Genomic DNA, 22,384 nt, shown 5'->3' on the forward strand with positions numbered 1-22,384 from the left:
ACATTATAATTAAAATAGCATAAACATTTCCAAATTATCAACAGAAAAAAAATAGATTTCAATATTTGATCCTAGTAGTATCCACACAAATCGAACGTCGCATTTATAAGCGCTGTGCGCGGGCGCTCACATTTCAGTGCAGTGCAGTGATCTGTGTTGTGTTACTGTGTATACCGGTATGTAGTGGATCATTGTTAATTATTTATTTATTTATATAAAAATAACAATAAATGAAAAAATGTGGTAATTGTGAAATAGGTTAAAAATTTGCATTTTCGAAAAAAGTAAAAAAAAAATTTTTATGAAAAATTATGCAAAATGTAAAATAGAAAAAAAAATCAGAAAAAAAATGTATGAGGTCAGATCGGCTGTCGCTCTTTGCAAAACACGGGTAGGTACTCAGCTGCATCCGGGTAGACTTGGGAAAAAGTCTCGGGGGATGATGATAAAAAAAATATATTAAAAAAATAGATAGACAGGTATATAAAGCTTCATGAGGTATATGTACATCTGAAAGTTAAGTAAGTAAAGTTTAATAAAACAACACTTAAATTGCAATTTGAAAAAAAAAAGAACTTAAGACTATTTTTTCCTCCTGAAAGTAACGACTATATGAAGCCTTGGACTTTTCTCAGTGAAACAATATCCAGCAGAAATCAAAATCTTAAAACAATAGAGAGTCCATACCAATATTAGAAAGCCGAACTGTTTGTTTGAGCGCTCCAATTTCAGGAACTATTGAACCAATTTCAGTATTTAATAACCCACTCACATAGACTTTATCTGGGTGCGCGAATTAGCCACGTGAAACCGCTGGCTAATTACTAGTCAACTAGTCATCTCTAAAAGTTTTGGGAAAAATAAAACTTTCTTTAACACCTCTACATAATTATTCTAACAATAGACGGAGAAATTGAAATTAAGTTACACAGTTTTGTTGCAAGATTAGTGCAAATTATTTGTAGCTACTAGTGGCCTTACTACAAAAACTTTAACCACTGTTTTACACTTGTCTAAAAAAAATGTGGCTCCAAAATGAACCATATGTCAACGTCATAATTTGACATTTTTTTAGACAAGTCTCAAATTGACGTTAAAAAGTTTTTGTGGTAAAACGGTCTTTGTTTCGGATGGCACGTTAAACTGAAGGTCCCGGCTGTCATTGAACATCCTTTGTAGTCGTTACTGGTATTCAGAAGCCAATAAGTCTGACACCAGTCTAATCAAGGGGTATTGGGTTGCCCGGGTAACTGGGTCGAGGGAGTCAGATAGGCAGTCGCTCCTTGTAAAGCACTGGTACTCAGCTACATCCGGTTAGACTGGAAGCCGACCCCAACATAGTTGGGAGAAAGGCTCGGAGGATGAAGTAAACATACTATTCTTTCAAAAATGTATGTTTACGCATAAAAGACATAGTAGCCTTGTGGTTAAAGCAGAGAGTGTGAGTGTGCGGGTTCAATCCCTGGTCAGGCAAGTACTAATGTAACTTTTTAAAGTAATATGTACTTTTTAAGTATATCTTAGATACAATGACTAAGTAAAGGTGAAGGAAAACGTCTTGAGGAAACTTGGACTGTGATTAACGCTCATTCCTTCTCTGTATAAGAAGAGGCCGCCAAGCCTTTTCCCAACTAGTTGACGTCTACTGCCAGTCTAACCGCATGCAGCTGAGTACCAGTGTTTTACAAGGAGCGACTGTCTATCTGACCTCCTCAACCCAGTTACGCGGACATATTGGGTTGTCCGCGTAACTGGTAATAGAGAGAAAACAGTCAACCAACAGATGACCCTATAGTTAAAAAAAATGTCTAATCGTTGTTAAGTATGTACCATTAATTTAAATACTGATTTATGAGCCAAGTTTGCAGTATGGGGGAATTTTAAAAGGCTGGTTTTACCGGCAGTTATTTTTGAAAAACCACTAATACAGACGTATAAAACATGCAATTCACAGTTCAATAGTTAAGCAAACAACTGATTCGCGTAATATAGGAATTAGAAAGTGCAAGGAACTAAGCATCACGCTAGTTTGTTCAGCATTGTGTTTGTAGATGCATGATAGGTTAATTTGTGCGTTAAGTGAAATATTTCAGTTCCTAAATAGAAATAACTCTGAAGTTTCCTCTGAAAATGTTCTAGAATTATGTAATGATCAAGCGAAATAGTAATTTAGTGGGTCATCATATGACTAGCCTTTTCTCAACTATGTTGGGGACGGCTTCCAGTCTGACCGAATGCAGCTGAGTACCAGTTTAACATGAAGAGAATGATGCCTATCAGATCTCCACAACCCAGTTATCTGGACACCCTGATACTCCTTTGGAAGATTGGTTATCAGACTGTTTGGCCTCTGACTATCCGTAACGACTGTAAAAAACTGTTCAAACGACACTGGGACACTCCAATTTACTTAACGAGCCTTCATAAAACCCTTTCATGAAAAGTTAGTCACCCATCCAGTTACATTTACTTATAACATAAACTTTAATTCTACATTTTTTTTACACCCTAATAAGCTTTATCTACTATCCTAATAAGACCTAGCAGAGTTATTGGTACATTTTTTAAATTAAAATTATACTAAACATTAACCCTGTTTATCCCTACTTTTCACCACATTTCATAATAAGATACCACAGATAACTCATTTATATCTCGAATCTTTCCCAGGACATTGCGACATCTAACAAATACGATAAGTGGCCAGCCCTCATCTCATCTGGCTATTTATTCTCATCATTAGAAAGGACTGCAGGAAATATACTGAAATGAGGACATTTAACATGTCACAATGTGTTTTAACTTCAACATTACTTAATTAAATGTAGTGGCCTAGTGGGTAAAGAACCAACCTCTCAAGTGCGAGTGTGGGTTCGAAGTACCAATGCCACTTTACTAAGTTTGTATGTACTTTGTAACTATGGCCTAGACACCAATGACTACGTTTCGGATGGCACGTTAAACTGTAGGTCCCGGCTGTCATTGAACATCTTTGACAGTCGCTATGGGTAGTCAGAAGCCAGTAAGTCTGACACCAGTCTAACCAAGGGGTATTGGGTTGTCAGGGTAACTATGTTGAGAAGGTCAGATAGTCAGTCGCTCCATATGGCACACTGGTACTCAGCTGCATCCAGTTAGACTGTAAGCCGACCCCAACATAGTTGGGAAAAGACTAGCCAGATGATGAGAGTGATAAATCAGTTATATAGGTACTTATTTGCCGCCTGTTGCCCTAATCGGAGATTTGGTTACTGAAAATGAATCGATTATCGTTAGGTACCTATAGTTAAATGGTGACCAATTTAAATACCAACCAAACCAAGAATTAATTTAAACAAAATCACACTAAAAAAAAGATAGCTTTGCAGATAAAATAACAATGTTAAACATTTCAAAACATTCTCACAGAAATATTGCAGTCATCTTGTTTGTAGAAACAATTCGTACATAATTGTGTGTATTTGAAGATTTTCGCATGATGTTACAATATTCTTTTAATGGTTATGATCACGGGATTTTTAGTTTAAAACTGTTTCTTGTGAAGCCCTTGAAATGTGTGATTATTTTGTATTACAACATGTGAAACTGTGTACATTGAAATTAGCCTTGAAAAAATACGAAGAAATTCGTGGTGACCTCTTAGTTACGAGTGTGAGTTCGATTCGGTCGGGAAACTACCAATGTAACCTTTCTAAGTTACATATTCCTTCCAAGTTTAACTAAGACTGAAGAAAAACATTTTGAAGAATCCTTCAATTTTATGTATCTGAAGTTTCCGAACCGCCTTGTGTAATCGCGGCGATTTACCTATCATTCCTTCTCTGTATGAGAAGACATCAGAAACTAGATAGGCAGCTGATGACATTCCATGACATTGACATTTGTTCAGATGGCATTTTGATATAAAGTTATGAAGGACTACCTGTTTCACTTGCGTCCCGGGGAAAATTCTTTCCGTACCCGGACAAAATATGGCGTTTCAACCGTTTTTTTTTTAAATTGGTTGATTATTTTCGTTACTTTAAGATGTTTCCTATTATATTAGAATACCTAGATATTCGGCATGGTAACCATTGCCCGGATAAGGTCTTCAATATCCACTTAGATTACTTTAATCTTTTAGATCTAAACAGCATCTTATACCACATAACACAAGTAAGTCTGTTACATGATATATCGCATTGGCTAACTGTGGTCGCGGGTTCGTTTCCTGCGTTGGGCAATTGTACATAGTTCATTATTGTTTCTTGTACGTGTTGGTAAGAGTCATTTTTTTATGTTATTTAGTAATTTTTTTATTACAGTATTTTATTATTTTTATATTTCTTAAGCTTAAGTTTTTTTCACACGGTTTCTTATTTATATATTACCTCATCATCATCCTCCGAGCCTTTTCCCAACTGTGTCGGGGTCGGCTTCCAGTCTAACCGGATTCAGCTGAGTACCAGTGCTTTACAAGAAGCGACTGCCTATCTGACCTCCTCAACCCAGTTACCCAGGCAACCCGATACCCCTTGATTAGACTGGTGTCAGACTTCCTGTCTTCTGACTACCCGTAACGACTGCCAAGGATGTTCAATGACAGCCGGGACCTACAGTTTAACGTGCCATCCGAAACACAGTCATTTGGTGTCTAAGCTATACTTAGAAAGTGCATACAAGCTTAGAAAAGTTGCATTGGTACTTGCCTGACTTGGAATCGAACCCGCGCCCTCATACTCGAGAGGTTGGTTCTTTGCCCACTAGGCCACCACGACTTTGTTTATATATTACCTATATATGTATTTATGTATTTTGTCGTATTATAGTGTATCGGTACTGAAAATATAAAGAGGAAAGATTATTGTGTATTTTGTTGGTACTCCAAAGGCTTCGTAATTCCTGAACCGACTTCTCTAAATTCTTTTACCATTAGAAAACTACATTTTATATAGGCTATATTTTATCCCGGTACGGCTAGTAATTCCCACGGGATGCGGGTGAAACCTTGGTGAACAGCTGGTAACTCATGCTTTATAGAATTAAACTTACGTTATTGAATCCTTTGGACATCCGCATCGCATAAGAAGTAGCCTATATTCTGTTAGGTATAATATAAGCCTATACCTACATAAAGTATGTATGTATAATCCTACTAATATTATAAACGCGAAAGTTTGTATGTATGGATGTATGGATGTTTGTTACTCTTTCACGCAAAAACTACTGAATGGATTTTAATGAAACTTTACAATAATATAGCTTATACATCAGAATAACACATAGGCTACAATTTGTAAACATATTGTTCGAAATACTAAACCTGCGCAGACGAAGTCGCGGGCACCAGCTAGTATTATTATAAACTATGACTTAAACCAGTTTCATCCGCATCCCATGAGATCTAATTACCACTCTTAGATAAAAATTACCTTCTTCAGTAAATGGGCTAACTAACAATGAAATGATGTATCTAGTCGGACTAGTAATTCCTGAGATAAGATAATAAATAAACTCTTCAGCTTTTAAATTTTTGTAGTGATAGATTAGCCCTAGCTTCATAAATATATAAAGATTGACCCACCCAATCTTCCAGCTTTATAGTGTAATAAAATTTTTGCTCAAACCAGGAATCAAAGAGCATACCTTACAACTGCACATATTTTCCCACGTGAATAAAAAACCTCAATATCATTACAATTACATATACCTAATAAGCAATATGTTTTTGTACCTATGCCTGTCCATGTGATTTGTCGAATTCATTGTTCCGAACAATAATTGGCTGTGTGTGTCAGTCATATTTCTATTACATTACATCAATATGTATGTGAGAAAAGGGCGCAGTATAATGAGGTTTGGTCAAGGTTAAGTTACACTTTTTGAGGTCAATTTTTGGATGGGTAACTAACATTAATAATTTGACGACCTCGATGGCGCTATGATCACCATGCCGGACTGCCGAACTTGAGGTCCCGGGTTCGGTCGACATTTGTGTGATGAGCATGTTTGTTGGCCGTGGTCTGGGTGTTACAATATGTATTTATCAATATGTAACACAAGTTAATTAATAACTTACGTTAGTCCCATGCTAACCGACCGTGTGTGAAAAGGTGTCCCGACATTATTTATTTATTATGAATGCGAAAATAATAAATTCTGTCTACCATAATGTGCGCGTATGTTATTATGTATTGCGCGCTTGAACGCCAAAACTCATCTCCCGAGCCTTTTCCCAACTATGTTGGGGTCGGCTTCCAGTCTAACCGGATTCAGCTGAGTACCAGTGCTTTATAAGGAGAGACTGCCCCTCTGACCTCCTCAACCCAGTTACCCGGGCAACCCAATACCCCTTGATTAGACTGGCGTCGGACTTACTGGCTTCTGACTACCCGTTACGACTGTCAAGGATGTTCAATGACAGCCGGGACCTACAGTTTAACGTGCCAAACCTACAGTTTGATGCCAAAATTACCGATTTAAATTAAAGGTTTGATGGTTGCCCGGGTAACTGGGTTGAGGAGGTCTGATAGGCAGTCACTCCATGTGGCACACTAGTACCTACTCAGCTGCATCTGTTTAGACTGGAAGCCTGCGGGTTGTTCGAAAGAGATATCGCGGCCCTGGTACATAAAAGGCCTACGACGGAACACGACGGTTTTTAGTCAGTAAGAGTCTGACACTCCCTCACCGCTGCTAACCCACAGCGGGAGGGGTCTTTTGATGATTTTTGACGTCGTTAAAAAAAAAAAACCGACCCCAACATAGTTGGGAAAAGGCTCGGGAGATGATGACAGATATATACATAGAGAAATACATACCTACTAGGTATGTAATAATCTAATTTTAGCAAGGATTTCTTAATAAGAACACGCACCCATTATTACCTCATTTTCCTTGCGAAAAACGTAGCTTAAATCCCACACAATTTTAACAAAAATTATGTCTTAAAATACTAATTGTATTGCGTAATTAAATTGTCTTGGTTCACGAAAATAATTACGTTTATAAACACAATTATATTCATTAATATTGCAAAAGTTCGTTTGTGAAGATAGGTTTAATTTTGAAATGATTTTAAAGTACTTTCTGAAGGACTTTTGAGAGAATGTGTGGTTAAAAGCTTGGTGAAGATTTTCAAAAACGATGATAGTTATGAAGATTCCATAATAAGACCTTTTGAAATGGACTCCGAAATAAATTTTTATTTGAGGAACTTTATGTTATTTCAACTAGCATGGGAACTACCTACTACACGAGATATGGTTTTTGTTAACCCACATCTCGGCGAATAAATATTTTCATTTTCCCGATATATGGGTTACATATTTGACAATTAATTCAATAGATCCACTAGTTCTTGAGATGAGCGAAGGGGGTGCAAGAATTTTAAGTTCAACCAAATTGGTTCAGTGTATCCGGAGATTATCTCTTACAACGTCACAAACTCACACCTCTTTATAATAATATATTAGTAATATTATATAAGCTAAGATAAAATTTGTAAAAGCCAATATGGCTAGAAAGAATGTTACTGGTGAGATGACGGCAGATAGAAGAGTATGGAAAGAGAAAACATGCTGCGCCGACCCTAAATAAAATTGGGATGAAGGCAGGAGGATGATCATATTATCAATTAGGATGTGATGGCCATTGACCTGCTTTCAGCCAAATGTACACGCTTTTGACCTTACTTTTCAAAATCAGTAGGTACCATCATGGAATTATCAAAAAGTGTGTCAAGCCCTAGGTCAAAATAACCTTGTTTCTGCAATCATATTGTTATTTTTATAGTGAGATTCATATCTCCCTCACATTGTTTCAAATACAAGTTAAACAAGTTATTTATTAATTGATTATTATCTTTGCATTTTAATTGTTACATGTTTTTAGGTTAAAAGTTCATAGGTCTTTAAAATAAAATAGGTATTAATCTATTTCAGTTGAGTTTGTGAGATTGTAAAGGGGAAACCTCTGGATTTACTGAACCGATTTTGATCATTCTTTATTACCTAGAGAGAGTTACGTTATTGGTGATTGTCACAGGCATTTAATATAATACTTATAGGTATGTTATCAGGACGGGATGCGAAATCGACTATTTCATACTACATAATCTTATTTTAAACCACTTGAAGCAACTTCTGCCACCCTAGGTAATGCTATATAATATAATTAAAGAGGAAACATTTTTTGTTTGTTAGTACCTTAAAATGCTCCGAAACTACTAAAAATATTTCACTGTTCGAAAGGTACCTACACTATCCCCGGGTTACATAGCGAACACGGCTAAAACTGTAGAAATTAACTAGATATCTATAACTTACATACATACCCATATTCCTACCCACCCAAATCAACAACAAGCTTGAAATTTTACAACGAAAACCCACAGAAATACCAGTAAATAATTACCTCTGTGAATTAAAACGAAAAACTTAGACAATGTAGTTACAATGCAGACAAACTATTCGGTTACAATTGTCATAGTAATTGATTGAATATTACCACAGCCGTTATGCAAAATGAGATATGAGAATGTATATAGATATACTATGGGATCGTTGCATGAAACTTAATAAGTTAAGCAACGTTTATCGCGGTCGGTACTTGGATGGGTGACCGTCCGTTGTTATGAAAATGTCCTCTGTGTTTCGGGAAAAAAGTCGTGGTGGCCTAGTGGGTGAAGGACCAACCTCTCAAGTATGAGGGCGCGGGGTCGATCCCAGGTCAGGCAAGTACCAATGCAACTTTTCTAAGTTTGTATGTACTTTCTAAGTACCTACGTCATACCTACGTATATCTTAGACACCATGGCTGTGTTTCGAATGGCACGTTAAACTGTAGGTCCCGGCTGTCATTGAACATCCTTGGCAGTCGTTACGGGTAATCATAAACCAGAAAGTTTGACAACTGGTCTTACCAAGGTGTATCGGGTTGTCAAAGTAACTGGGTTGAGGAGATCAGATAGGTATTTGCTCCATGTGGCACACTGGAACTCAGCTGCATCCAGTAAGACTGGAAGCCGACCCCAACATAGTTAGGAAAAGGCTTTTTAAACTAAAGGACTACTTTAGTCTTTACAACATTAAAGTTACGGTATAATTTAGCTGCCTGCCGGGGCTGCGGGATTGTTCGCGCTCATTATCGCGGCGCTGGTACATAAAGGGCTTAAGAAGGAACATGGTGGGGAGGACTCCACTTCTGACTCTCGTCGTGTACGGACGTGTCGCTCTGCGCTCGCCCGTTTACGACTTTTGTCTTTGTTACGCCCGACGTAACGCTCACCGTAGTCGCTCTGCCGACTACAAATATATCAATCTAAAGCTGCTTTTTTCAAAGCGGCGGACGATTATCCTGTTTCTAAAACGTTTGTGTCAAGTAAATTCAGTTGACCCCTTCTGGGTAAAAGCCACAGTTTCGTGGTTCTCGGTTGAAACCATACGGTGCCAACGAAGCCGAGAGGGTGTTGACCCAATCACACCCGCCGAACCCCTTCAGGGCAAGGCAGTCAATTGGACGGGAGCTCGGATTTCGGCCTTGGGGGATCTCCTAGTCGTGCCTTGCATCTGGTTTGCTTTCACAGCTACACACCTGGTGTCGGTTGGGTATCTCTATACCCTTCGCACTAGACTGGCTAGGGCCCGTTCGCACAATAAGACTGGCGAACGGTTTACAAGCTTAGGGCTCACCAATAGGTACTCACCTCCCTGCCTATACCCGGCAGGGAGGGTTACACATCCCCGGGCCCATCCACCCGGGGAGATAGGAAATAGGTCTTAGGTTTTTATAATTAGGCCCCCATCTCTTTTAGCTCGGTAGCCCTCTTCCCTCACGGGAAAATGACTACCGAAGTCTATAAATTCTTCTTCGAGGTCCTCCTCAAGGACCAAGACATTGTCGCCAAATATGGCGACATGATCAACAACCTTGATATCAAGGACCCGCGCCTAGCGCGCTATTGTATTATCACCGATAACGGCTCAACAAAGGAGGCCGGCGCAGCTGTGTCGCGCCCCATTGTTGAGCCTATAATCGTCTCTTCGGGGAAAACCGCCGCATTAGCGGAAACGGTAATCCCCAATACAATGGTCGATGCCCAGCTGCACTCGACCATTGTTCCTAATCCCATTGTCTCACAGACAATGGAAATAACTCAGGCGAGTGCACCTGCGTCAAACGTCGACGCCGAATGCATGGACACCTCGTCCTCCCGCTCTGCCTCACCCGTCCCAGAGGATGCTCAACCCTCCGAGCCCTCTGACTCCTCTTCCTCCGACGACGACTTCACCGTCGTACAGGGAGGTAAGAGGAAAAAGAACAAAAACAACGACAAGGCGCGCAAGACCATCGCCCTTGTCGCATCTCCTCTCCCTAGCCCGCCCGCTGTGTCTACAGCATCCCCCGCCCCGTCACCCTCGACCTCGCAGGTCGCTTCCTCCCAAGGTGCCGCTAAGCCCAAAAGCGCACCAAAAAACAAACCTCCGCCGCCTGTATACTTACAGGACAAGGCAAAATGGACCGAAGTGTCCAAGCTGTGTGTTGATCGTAAGATCAACTACAGATCGGCCTCCAATACCGGCAACGGTATAAAAATCGTCCTCCCTACGTCAGACGACTATAGGGAGATAACTAAAGCGCTAAGAGCGAGGAACATTTCGTTCCACACATACTCCCTCCCCGAGGAAAAACCTCTCCGGGTCGTCATTACCCGTATTCCGAAGGAAATCCCTTCGGATGACATTTTAAGTGACCTTAAGTCACAAAACATCCCTGCGACGCAAGTCCATAGGATGCACCGCGCCCGCAGCGGCCACGCCTTCGACATGGTGCTCGTAGTATGCGAGCCGTGTCCTTCTAAAATCCACCCGATTTTTAACATCAAATCGGTGTGTAATTTAACCGGCATCTCAATCGAGAAGCCAAATAGATCTGGCATTGTATCCCAATGCCACCGTTGCCAACTGTGGGGTCACTCACAGCGCAACTGTTTCGCCCAGCCTAGGTGCGTGAAATGCCTAGGCCAACACGGCACCTCCGACTGCCCGCGACCCAAGGACCGCACTCTGTGCACCGAGCCTCCGAGCTGTGTACTCTGCGGCGCCTCAGGTCATCCCGCCAACTACCGCGGCTGCCCAAAGGCCCCAAAAACGTCTCCCAAGCTGGCCAAGCGTGCAAACGCCCGCCAGCTAAGGGAAAGCCCATCAGCGAGGCTACCTACCGCTCAACTTCCCGAGCGTCTCAGCCCACAACGGCCCTCCCCATGGAACCCTCTCAACCATCAGAGAGCCTTTCCAACCCCGAGGTCAACTCAGCACCAGCCAACTCCCGCCCCGGTGAATAATCCCACCGCGGCGCCCGCGAGCTTACCTCGCGTCCCTCCCGTCCTTCCCTCCGCGCCCTCCGCGCCCTCCGCGGCTCCTATAGCCGCCAAGCCCGCGCAAGCGCAAGCGATCGCGCCCTCTTCTAGCCCAGTATCAGCGCTCAGTTCTATGAACGTTATACTGAGCACGTTCAGTGTATTCACGAGCGACAGAGCTCAACAACTTTCGAGGGAGATAGTCGCCAGCAATGGCGACCTTATCAAACTCTACTCCGTTATGCAGGAGTATTCAGACGTCGCCCAGGCAGTTCAAAACCTGCCTCACTTTAGGAAATAGAAATGGATAATACATCCAAAATTAAACCCCATTCCCTTAGGCTTGGCTATTATAATGCCAACGGTATTCTCGGCCAACGCGACGAGATTTCCGCCTTCCTACAATCCCATAAGATAGACATTCTTCTCGTACAAGAGACCTTCCTAAAGCCGCGTGTACGCGGCCCTAATATAGCTAACTATAAGTTAATTAGAAATGACAGGATCACACGCCACAAAGGCGGCACGCTTATCTATTATAAAAGATCGCTACATTGTGTAGAGATCACTCCCCCCGACTTAAGCTGCATTGAAGCCTCAATCTGTCGACTAGCCATGTCCCAGCACCAGTCGATCACTCTCGTATCGGCCTACTGCCCTCCCACGTCCTCATCCTTTCAGTCCTACGACCCGATCCTTTTCACGAACGATCTCAGAGCCTTACTAGGCCTGAGCGACTCTGTAATAATAGCAGGCGATCTAAACGCCAAACATCCCGCCTGGAATAGCAACACTACTTCTCCAAGAGGCAGGTTGCTATTCAATCAGTGTGAATCCCTCAACTTCGATGTCATCGCTCCGATGCATCCCACTCACTTTCCTAATATAGTCGACCACCTTCCCGACGTTCTCGATGTAGCGCTCCTCAAGAACGTAAACTTACGTTTACATTCGATCGAGGTACTACACGAGCTCACCTCCGACCACAGACCGGTTCTTGTGGAACTAGCCTCGCGCTCAGGCCCACTCGACCCGGATCGCCCTCCTCCCACCCAGATTGTCACGGACTGGAGAATGCTAAGCGAAAGCTTAAAATCCTCCTCCGCCCAGTTAGAATCAATTCCCGATGAAATCAACTCAGTCGCTGACATGACGGGCGCGATTGGCTCGTTCACCGAGCACGTACAATCCACCGTGGACAAATGTTCACGTAGAGTTGAAGCGACGAGCTTTCATCGCTTCAAGCTCCCGGATGACGTGCGTGCTCTGGTGACCGAGAAGAACGCGGCTGTCCGTGCCTACAGTACTTTTCCCTGCGACGCTAACAAGTCTCACATGCGTAACTTACAGCGTGCTGTAAAGGAACGCCTTGCTGAGATGCGTCAAACGCGCTGGGACAAGACGCTGAGCGAACTCGAGCCGACTCATCAAGCCTTCTGGCAGCTTCAAAGGAAACTCAAATCCGATGAAGTAGCTTCCACCCCGCCGATCAAACGCCCCGACAATTCCCTCGCCTTCGAGGACGATGAAAAAGCGGAATGTCTGGCCGACAGCCTCGAGGCTCAATGCTCGCCTAGTACCCAACCGGTCGACCCGGCTCACCTACTAAAGGTCGAAGCCGAGGTCGAGCGCAGATCCTCCCTACCACCGCAAGAAGACCCCGACGATCCCTTGCCTCCCGTCACTCCAGACGAAGTGGCAGAGATCATCAAACGTCTCAAACCCCGTAAAGCTCCGGGCCCAGATAGAATAAGCAATAAAGTTTTCAAAATCCTACCCGCTTCCCTCGTAATGCTCATGACCGCGATCTTCAATTGCGCCATGACCCATAACCTGTTCCCACAGGCATGGAAAGAGGCAACCGTAATCGGTATTCCCAAACCGGGTAAACCAAAATCAGACCCGTCCAGCTATCGCCCTATCAGTTTACTCAATGTGTTCGGCAAGATCTACGAGATACTTATCTATAAGCGTCTCAAAGATTACGTCGAAGCAAAGAGTCTTATTCCATTAGAACAGTTTGGTTTTCGAACCCATCACTCTTGTGTCCAACAAGTCCACCGCATCGTGGAAGGTGTGAGCCACGGATTCCAACGTGGCCAACTCACCGGTACGATTCTCTTCGATATAGCAAAGGCATTCGACAAAGTCTGGCACAAAGGCTTGATTTACAAGCTTTACCAACTCGGTGTCCCAGACCGTCTCGTCGTCATCTTACGAGACTTTTTGTCGAATCGCACCTTTCGCTATCGCATTGACGGCACTCTTTCTTCGGCCCACCCTATAAAAGCTGGCGTCCCACAAGGCTCGGTACTCTCCCCCATCCTCTTCACGCTATACACTAGCGATATTCCTAAGAACAAGCATGTTCAATTAGCCCTATTCGCCGACGACACGGCAATCTACTGCTCAGGCCGCAGCCCAGCCGCCATAGTGAGACATCTCCAAGCCTATTGCAACACCCTAGGTGTCTGGACTAGGCTATGGAGAATCGAACTCCACCCCGACAAAAGCCAGGCCATACTCTTTTCGAGCCCTCGCCGTAGGCTTCCTCCCGCGCCCCCGTCAGTCACCATGTTTGGTAGGCCGATTCCTTGGAAGGAACATGCCAAATATCTAGGTGTAATCTTAGACCAGCGCCTCTCATTCGCCGAGCACATACGTAAGGTGCGCTCTAGAGCAGCCTTTGTGTACGGCAGATTGCACTTCTTGCTCAATTCAAAGAGCAAATTATCTCTTAAATGCAAGTTACGCCTCTACGTATCGTGCATACGCCCCGTCATGACGTATGCTTGCCCTGTGTTCGCACAGGCAAGCCATCGCCGCCTTCACAGAATGCAGGCCCTTCAAAACCGTGCTTTACGGAAAATCACAGGAGCTCCCTATTATGTTCGAAATGAGATTCTTCATCTCGACTTAAAAATCCCTACCATCCGCCAGTATATGAAGCGTGCCGCCATACGGTACTTCGAACGCGCTGAGAAACACGATAACTCACTTATCGTGTCAGCCAGTAATTACACTCCCTCCCGCATCAGTAGGATTCGCCGCCCTAGGCATGCCCTTTTAGAACCTGACGATGAGATAACTGTCCTCCAAGAGAGTAGTAAACTCACTAGCACCCTACACAAATACAAACCGCGTTCGTACAAACCTCGCCGCCGAGGTCCGCCGCGACGTCCCGATCTCTGTCCTCCCGACCCTTGCTCATCGAGCCAGCCCGCGAGCTGAGCCAGTAGCTTTAAATTCCCCATTTAATAATAATGATCATATGATCCAGCCCGTCCCTTTGCTGCCTCCCCAGCGACGCCCTAAGCCGAGGTCCGACCCCACAGGGGGTACCCTTAGCGCAGTCGCTTAGTTTATAAGTTGTTTTACGCCCCTGGCTGGAGGCCTTAAAATCTAGGCATCCACAGGGAAAAGTCCGGTTAAGCAGTACACGGCCTCCTAGGCTGAACTGCGAGATGCCATACCAAAAAAAAAAAAAAAAAAAAAAAAAAAAAAAACATGGTGGGGTTTAGTCAGTAAGAGTCTGACACTCCCTCACGCTGCACCCACAGCGGGAGCCGTCATTTGATAATTTCCCGTAAAAAAGGTGTTTTATAAGCTTTATGTAATTTAATGTTTTTTTTTTGTTACAGGTTTCAGCTGAGCCCTTTTAAATTAGGGTACCGCAGCGAAAATGCCACAACAAAAACAAATTTGCGGGATCAGCCTGGGTTCTGTAGGAGTTCTGACTGTATTATTCTATCTTATCGATCGATCATTAGCTGTAAGTATGAGTTTTTAATACTAACTTTTTTTGCAGTTTTACCCGCGTTTTGAGGGATCTGATTCATGTATCTGGATAAAATATAGAGTACATACGAGTAGTGTGTTGATTTATTGGCTAAAAATATCGCATTATAATCTTCACGAACACAATAAAGAGGAAACATTTTTTTCTTTATTTTATTTGTTTGTAGCTTAAAAGCTCCGAAACTACTAAACTAATTTGTAAAATTCTGTCATTATTCGAAAGCTAAAAACTTTCCCAGTAACATAGGCTATACAATATCCCGACTCGGGTAGTATAATAATTTTTCAGTGAAGCTGGTGAAAGTAACTACTTATTATGTTTAAAAAATAAATTAAACGTACCGATTACCTATATAATTTTACTCTTTTAACCTACTTCCCTAATAACATAGAAATTATAACAGACATAAAAAATGAAAATAAACGTTCAATTAATAATGAAATACTACTAGGAACAGTAAGTCGTTTTTACTATCTTTACAATTCATTAATTTCTTTATATTGATTATTAGCTTCCGCCCGCGGCTTCGCCCGCGTATAGTTCGGTTATATCGCGTTCCCAAGAGAATTCTTCAAAAGTGCGGGATAAAAACTATCCTATGTTCTTTCTCAAGGTCAACTCTATCTCTGTACCAAATTTTATTAAAATCAGTTCAGTGGTTTAGACGTGAAAGCGTAACAGACAGACAGACAGACAGACAGACAGAGTTACTTTAGAATTTATAATATTAGTAGGGATGTAAACACGATTATAAAGTAAAAATATTACGTTTATACTTTAGACGGGTAACCCATTTCCTTGGTTTAGCATTAAGAGTTCAGTAAAGTAATAAGACTAGCAAGCGCAGCGTAGGACGTCCACCAACGAGGTGGACAGACGACCTTATAAAGGTCGCCGGAAGACGCTGGATGCAGGTCGCTTCCAACAGGTATCTGTGGAGATCAAAGGGGGAGGCCTATGTTCAGCAGTGGACGTCCTATGGCTGAGATGATGATGATGATGATGATGATGAAAGTAATAAATTTCGTTGCAAAAAAACCGGCCAAAGTATGAGTTTGGCTTGCGTATGAAGGGTTCCGTACAATTATCTATAAGACGAGCAAAACACAATCACGTTTGTTGATGTTGTTGAGTTTTTTATAAAAAAAATAAATATTGCATTTCTGTGAACATGTCAACTGTCTAGCTATAAAGATTCATGAATGTAATTCATAATCCTCCTTCGAGCCTTCTTCCCAACTATATTGGTGTCGGCTTTCAGTCTAACCAGATGTAGCTGAGTATCAGTGTTTTAAAAGGAGCGACTGCCTATCTGACCTCCTCAACCCAGTTACCCGGCCAACCCAATACCCCTTGATTAGACTGGTCTGTCAGACTTACTGACTTCTGAATACCTGCAACGACTGCCAAGAATGTTCAATGACCGCTGGGACCTATAGTTTAACGTACCATCAGAAACACAGTCATAAATTATATAATTATTTATATTACAATATACCTAATACAATTGATAACTGGAAAGCGAAGTCTTACCAATAAAGTCTCGCTCTACCCTTCCGATATAAGGAACTCTAAAAAACGATTACGACATACTTTTCCCATTCTATACAAAACTACGTGGAAATGTATAAAACGGTTTTTCTAAGTAGATACACATATCGCATGACACACGACAAGACTAAATGCGACAAAATGCGGTCGCATGAATTCGAGTAGTTATTAAACAGGGTATAATTGAAAACTAATTAACTTCATCTACTATTAACAATTATAACTTTATTGAAGACATTATCTAGAAGGAAAATCGGGTTATTAAGTTTTTGCCTCATTGAAGGCACATGCAAACTTGGGTGAAAAAGTGTAATTATTTGGCTAGGCTTTTCCCAAGTTATGGCCTAGTGGGTAAAGAACCAACCTCTCATTTATGAGTGTGGGTTCAATTCAAGGCAAGTGCCAATGCCATCTGCCGGCCAATTGTTCGCGCGAGTTACCGCGACTCTGGTACATAAAAGGCCTACGACGGAACACGACGGTTTTTAGTCAGTAAGAATCTGAGACTCCCTCGCCGCTGCTAACCCACAGCGGGAGGAGTCATTTGATGATTTTTGACGTCGTTAAAAAAAAGTGCCAATGCAACTTTTCTATATTTGTATGTACTTTCTAAGTATATCGTGGATACCAATGACTGCGTTTCGTAGGGTACGTTAAACTGTAGGTCCCGGCTGTCATAGAATAGTATCTTTGGAATTTGCTCTACGTATGATGCTAATGTCGTGAGTGTAAGAGTCGTGGTGGCCTAGTGGGTAAAGAACCAACCTTTCGAGTATGAGGGTGTGGGTTCGATTCCAGGGTCAGGCAAGTACCAATGCAACTTTTCTACGTTTGTATGTACTTTCTAAGTATACTTAGACACCAATGGCTGATAAAAAGGTGAAGGAAAACATCTTGAGGAAACCTGGACTATAAAAAGTCTGAAATCACCAACCCGCATTGAGCAAGCGTGGTGATTAATGCTCAATCCTTCTCCGTGTGAGAGGAGGCCTGTGCCCAGCAGTGGGACGATAAAAAGGCTGTAACAGTAACAGTAATGCTAATGTAATCATCATCCTCCGAGCCTTTTTCCCAACTATGTTGGGGTCGGCTTCCAGTCTAAACGGATGTAGCTGAGTCCCAGTGCTTTACAAGGAGCTACTGCCTTATCTGAGCTCCTCAACCCAGTTACCCGGGCAACCCAATACCCCTTGGTTAAACTGGTGTCAGACTTAGTGACTTCTGACTAACAATGATGCTAAAATAATAAAGAAGAAAAATTTTGTTTGATTTTTCCTATCCGGCTCCGAAAATACTGGACCAATTCGAAAAACTTTTTCACAGTTTTCATACATTCGTGTTAATATTGTAATTATTGTAATGTGCATCACTGCTCTGATTGCACTTTCTTTCCTTGCAATGTGAAGTCAAGCGGTGCAACATGCATTCGTTATCGGTTTTGGCATAGATTTGATTCCCGTTAGTAACTAATATATGTGAATATGAATATATTCTTTGTTTAGAATATCTAAAAATAAGCGCCTGGTTGACACTTCCCGGGACCTAAAGGCTGGCTTTTATTTCGCACAAGGGTTGAGCATTGCCATCCAACGTGGCAATGCTGCCAGCCTTTTGGGTACATTACCGAGTGAGAACGATGAAGACGAATTAGGCTAGAAGCTGTATATTTAAATAAGACCATTTTTAGGTTTACGTAAATATGTGTACCTACATTTATTTATGTTCAAAATAAATACATAAGATACGTGTTTTAAAAAGAAAAACTTAATAATTATTGAAAAACTGGTTCAAATAACACGAAATGGTAATATACAATGATAGATGGGACATGCAACCAAATACATATTTTAATTGCACTGTAAACTGACATATAAAGGAGAAAGATTGTGTGTACCTGTGTGTGTGTATGTTCGTTATTTCTTCGCGAACTTCAAGACTTACAGCTATATTAAAACTAACAATAGAAATAAGTCATAGACAACAGAGAACCAATTAGAACTCCTTGCTTATTAAAAATCGCTTAAAAAAATCACAGATCATGCGATATTTCCTTGACTGGTAACCACCAGTTTTAATTACAGGCCCTGTTATAATGGTATATGATATTAACAAAGTTAACTTTATATTATTTTCAGTCATTAGACGGATATATACCCGGGGAAGATTACCCGGTCTTCACAGAGGTGCCAAAAGGCTTATCGTTTACCTGTGACGATAAGATTCCCGGATACTATGCTGATCCTGAAACTATGTGTCAAGTGAGTACTTCTAATTTTTAAGACGAAGAAAGAACCATTTTTTTCAGAATGCAAAATTGGATTTGTTAAAGCGCCTGTCAAAATGATTAAAGCAATATGGTGTTTTTTAAAATGTTGCTATGTAGAAACTGGAAGTTTTTATTGTTTCTCAAGTTCATTCAACACCTATCTGGGAAAAAAATCTTGATTAGAATTACAATTGGAAAGAGGTTGACAGACTTTCTTTCTACTTATAAACTAATAAAAACAAAAGGATGAAATACCCTTTCTTAGTTAGTTACATAAAAACTGGCGCACTGTCATGTACCAAGCCAGTCAGGAACTACAGTTCAGATTTGTAATTCTTTCACACTTGGGAAGCTAGGTAGACTATCCCCGAGTAATATGGGCTTTATTTTATCCCGGTACTTACGAGACGAAGTTCATCCAAGACGCGGGTGAGACTGTGGAAAAAGAGCCAGAGTTATGTTAATAAATTACAAACGCCTGTACAAAAACTAAGAGCAACATGTAACCCACAGGTGTGGCATTGGTGCGTGCCCAGCATTGGCGGCAACCTCATGTACTCGTTCGTGTGCGGCCCCGGGACTGTCTTCAACCAGAGGACCAGGGTCTGTGACTGGTTCTTCAAGGTAAGGAAGAAATTTTCTATGAGAGTCAGCAATCCCCAGTGGGGTCCACCAGGGCCAAGGCCTGCTGGGGCTGCAGGATTGTTCGCGCGAGTTACCGCAGCGCTGGTACATAAAGGGCTTAAGAAGGAACATGGTGGGTTTAGTCAGTAAGAGTCTGACACTCCTTCACGCTCCACCTACGGCGGGAGGGATCATTTGATGATATCTCATAATAAAAGACAGTTATTGATAGATCTTGATAAAAGCCAGTTTTTGGCAGACGTTTTCTAACGTCGCAATTTATCGAAGATTTTTGTGAGTTTTCTTTATAATGTCCTTATGGATAGATGTATTATACTTGACCTATAACCAAAAAAATCATAGGCATATCTATCGTATCCAACGGTTTTGATCAGCCGGGGCATATACCTCCCACCTGGGTAAAAAGTAGACCATATCTTTTCTCAGGATCTTCTAGACTCTTGACTATTTATGTATCTTCGTTTAAATCGGAATAATCGTTTTTTTTTTTTTTTTCTAATGATAGCCGGCCAGATAGACATACAGCCAGTTTAGCATTTACATCCTAGCTATTCCATTTAGACTTTGAAACGTCGATTTTGAAAGAGCCCTTACAAATTCCTATTTGTGATGTCATACATTTGGACACAATTTCTTTTAAAGATGTTTTAATGATTATAATTAATAAATTTCTCTTTTTACTTTTTCCAGGTGGATTGTCCAAACGCTCCAGCTTACTACGGGATCAACGAAGACCTGTACAAGGATGAAGCCGGAAACTTTATAAACGGGAAAAAGTAGATCTTAAACCCTTATGGAGATGTGCCCACTATTGACTTAATTCATCGACTATTTACGAACTTATATCGACCAGAAATGTTATGTCAAAATTGTTAGAGTTCTTTAGAGAGCTGAAGTATTTTTTATCTATTTTTTACTACAAATCTCTTGGATATAATTTTCAAGTTCTGCTTCTTCTTTCTAAATTCAGACGTAAAATGGCAGAAAAACAAAAAAAAAACGCAGAGGTGATGCAACCGCAAAAAAAATACCAAACATTATCAATACTCCTTTTATGGGAAATCGGTAAAAAAGTTTACAACAATGTCACGATAGTCGGCACATCTCTAGGTACCTAGTTTATAAAAAACTAAAACATAACAAATTAGAGATTATTCTCTCTTATAAGTACAAGTAAATACATATAAGTGCAAAAAACGTCATAAGTACAATAATTTAATACCTAGATATATTTTTATAAGATTTTTTTACTAATTAACTCTGAATTCCAATTGAAATAATAATAAAATAAATGAATAATTAAAATATTAGTGCAATTTATAACAACAAATTATGTGATTTTAAAATTAGTGATGTGATACACCTTTTTTATTTTACCTATTTTAGTTATATTTAGAAAATACGAGATTGTCCCATTATTTTTTTTTTATTTTCTAAATAATAGTTATCAATATGAAACAGAAGTTACCAATAGTTGTGATACCACTTAAAAATACACATTTGTATATTGATATATCTATTTATATACGAAAACAATATGACCACCAAAAAAAACTGAAGTACAGTAAAATCTCACTTTTACCGTCATACCACAAAAACTTATAAACGTCAGTTGAACACTTGTCTAAAAAATATCTGATTATAACGTTGAAATAAGGTCCGTTTTGCAGCCACATTTTTTTGACAACTGTTCAACAGATGTTTAAGTTTTTGTAGTAAGGCCATTAATCACTGACAATACTTTTTGGAAGATTAACCACACATTTTGATGAATTCTGACGTATTTTTTTCCTAAAATTGAACGACTGAATGGATATTTTTCAACCTAACTTTATTTACAGGGGAAATTCATACAGCAACGAGTATGACCGACGCCGACTGACGGCCCGACGGAAAAGACACGAACATGCCCGACAGTCTAGAATGACGGACACTCACGATATCCAGGCTAGAAGTAACAGAACCGCGAGACTTACAAAATCCAGCTAGATTTTGACAACTTGACTGACATTCTTTGACAAAGAAAAAATTGGGTATCTGTCAGACTGACTATATCAAAGAGGCATGACAAAGTCAAAAAAATAGTGATTCTAATTAGTCCGCATTTTAGATTGGCGAAAAACTTTGACACGTATTTTTTGTTTTTTATAAAACATTCAATATTAACTAAGATATAACGCAACAAAGATTGAGAGCGACTTGTGACGTCACGTCTATGTCAAATTTTGTACTTAAAAGTGACTTAACACAAAATTCTATCGTGTTGTATCTTCATTGTTATTAGTTTTTGAGAGAAAATAAAAAAAAATTATTACATTTATTTATTAAATTTATTTACATTGGCCCATATATAAATATATAGGTACCAAGTTGACAAAATATAATCTCTTTAAAAAGTAAGAGATCTATAAATGACAGTTTTATTGGCGCGAAAATGACAAATATTATTCTGTAGCTGTCAATTTGACTTTGACAGATATAGAATGACGTTTCTTTTTGTATAAATTGGTTTAAGACTTAAAATTCTGACATAAGAAGTCTATTGCAATTTATAAAGTAGTTAAAATTATATTTCTGATTATACAAGAAACAAAATATGACTGACAAAATATATGCAGATAAAAATACTTTACGAATAGTGACTAACGAACAAGATTTTTCGACTCAATAGAATATAGAAGCAATTTAGTAAAAAAAACACACAAAAATATATATTTTTACTTTTAAAGTAAAAACATCTGACAACGACTGACGAAGTACATTATTTTGAAAATATTTTTCAGAA

General features: G+C 40.5%; 1 protein-coding gene across 1 annotated transcript; it reads left to right on the forward strand.

Moving 5' to 3' along the window:
• Positions 1-130: 130 nt before the first annotated feature.
• On the forward strand, positions 131-20,664 carry LOC124643524 (U-scoloptoxin(01)-Cw1a-like). Its single transcript, XM_047182531.1, has 5 exons — positions 131-176; positions 14,980-15,110; positions 18,824-18,946; positions 19,468-19,578; positions 20,290-20,664. Exons 2-5 carry the CDS (start codon positions 15,021-15,023, stop codon positions 20,377-20,379), a joined length of 414 nt encoding a protein of 137 aa, XP_047038487.1. The 5' UTR covers positions 131-176; positions 14,980-15,020; the 3' UTR covers positions 20,380-20,664.
• The last annotated feature ends 1,720 nt before the right edge of the window (positions 20,665-22,384 follow it).

This window comes from Helicoverpa zea, chromosome 27 (assembly GCF_022581195.2).
Source record: "Helicoverpa zea isolate HzStark_Cry1AcR chromosome 27, ilHelZeax1.1, whole genome shotgun sequence".
Lineage (NCBI taxonomy): Eukaryota > Metazoa > Arthropoda > Insecta > Lepidoptera > Noctuidae > Helicoverpa > Helicoverpa zea.

Coding starts and splice junctions, on each gene's coding strand:
- LOC124643524 (XM_047182531.1), top strand. CDS start 15,021: ATGCCACAACAAAAACAAATTTGCGGGATCAGCCTGGGTTCTGTAGGA. Junction 15,111..18,823: donor TTATCGATCGATCATTAGCT/GTAAGTATGAGT, acceptor TATTATTTTCAG/TCATTAGACGGATATATACC. Junction 19,579..20,289: donor TCTGTGACTGGTTCTTCAAG/GTAAGGAAGAAA, acceptor TACTTTTTCCAG/GTGGATTGTCCAAACGCTCC.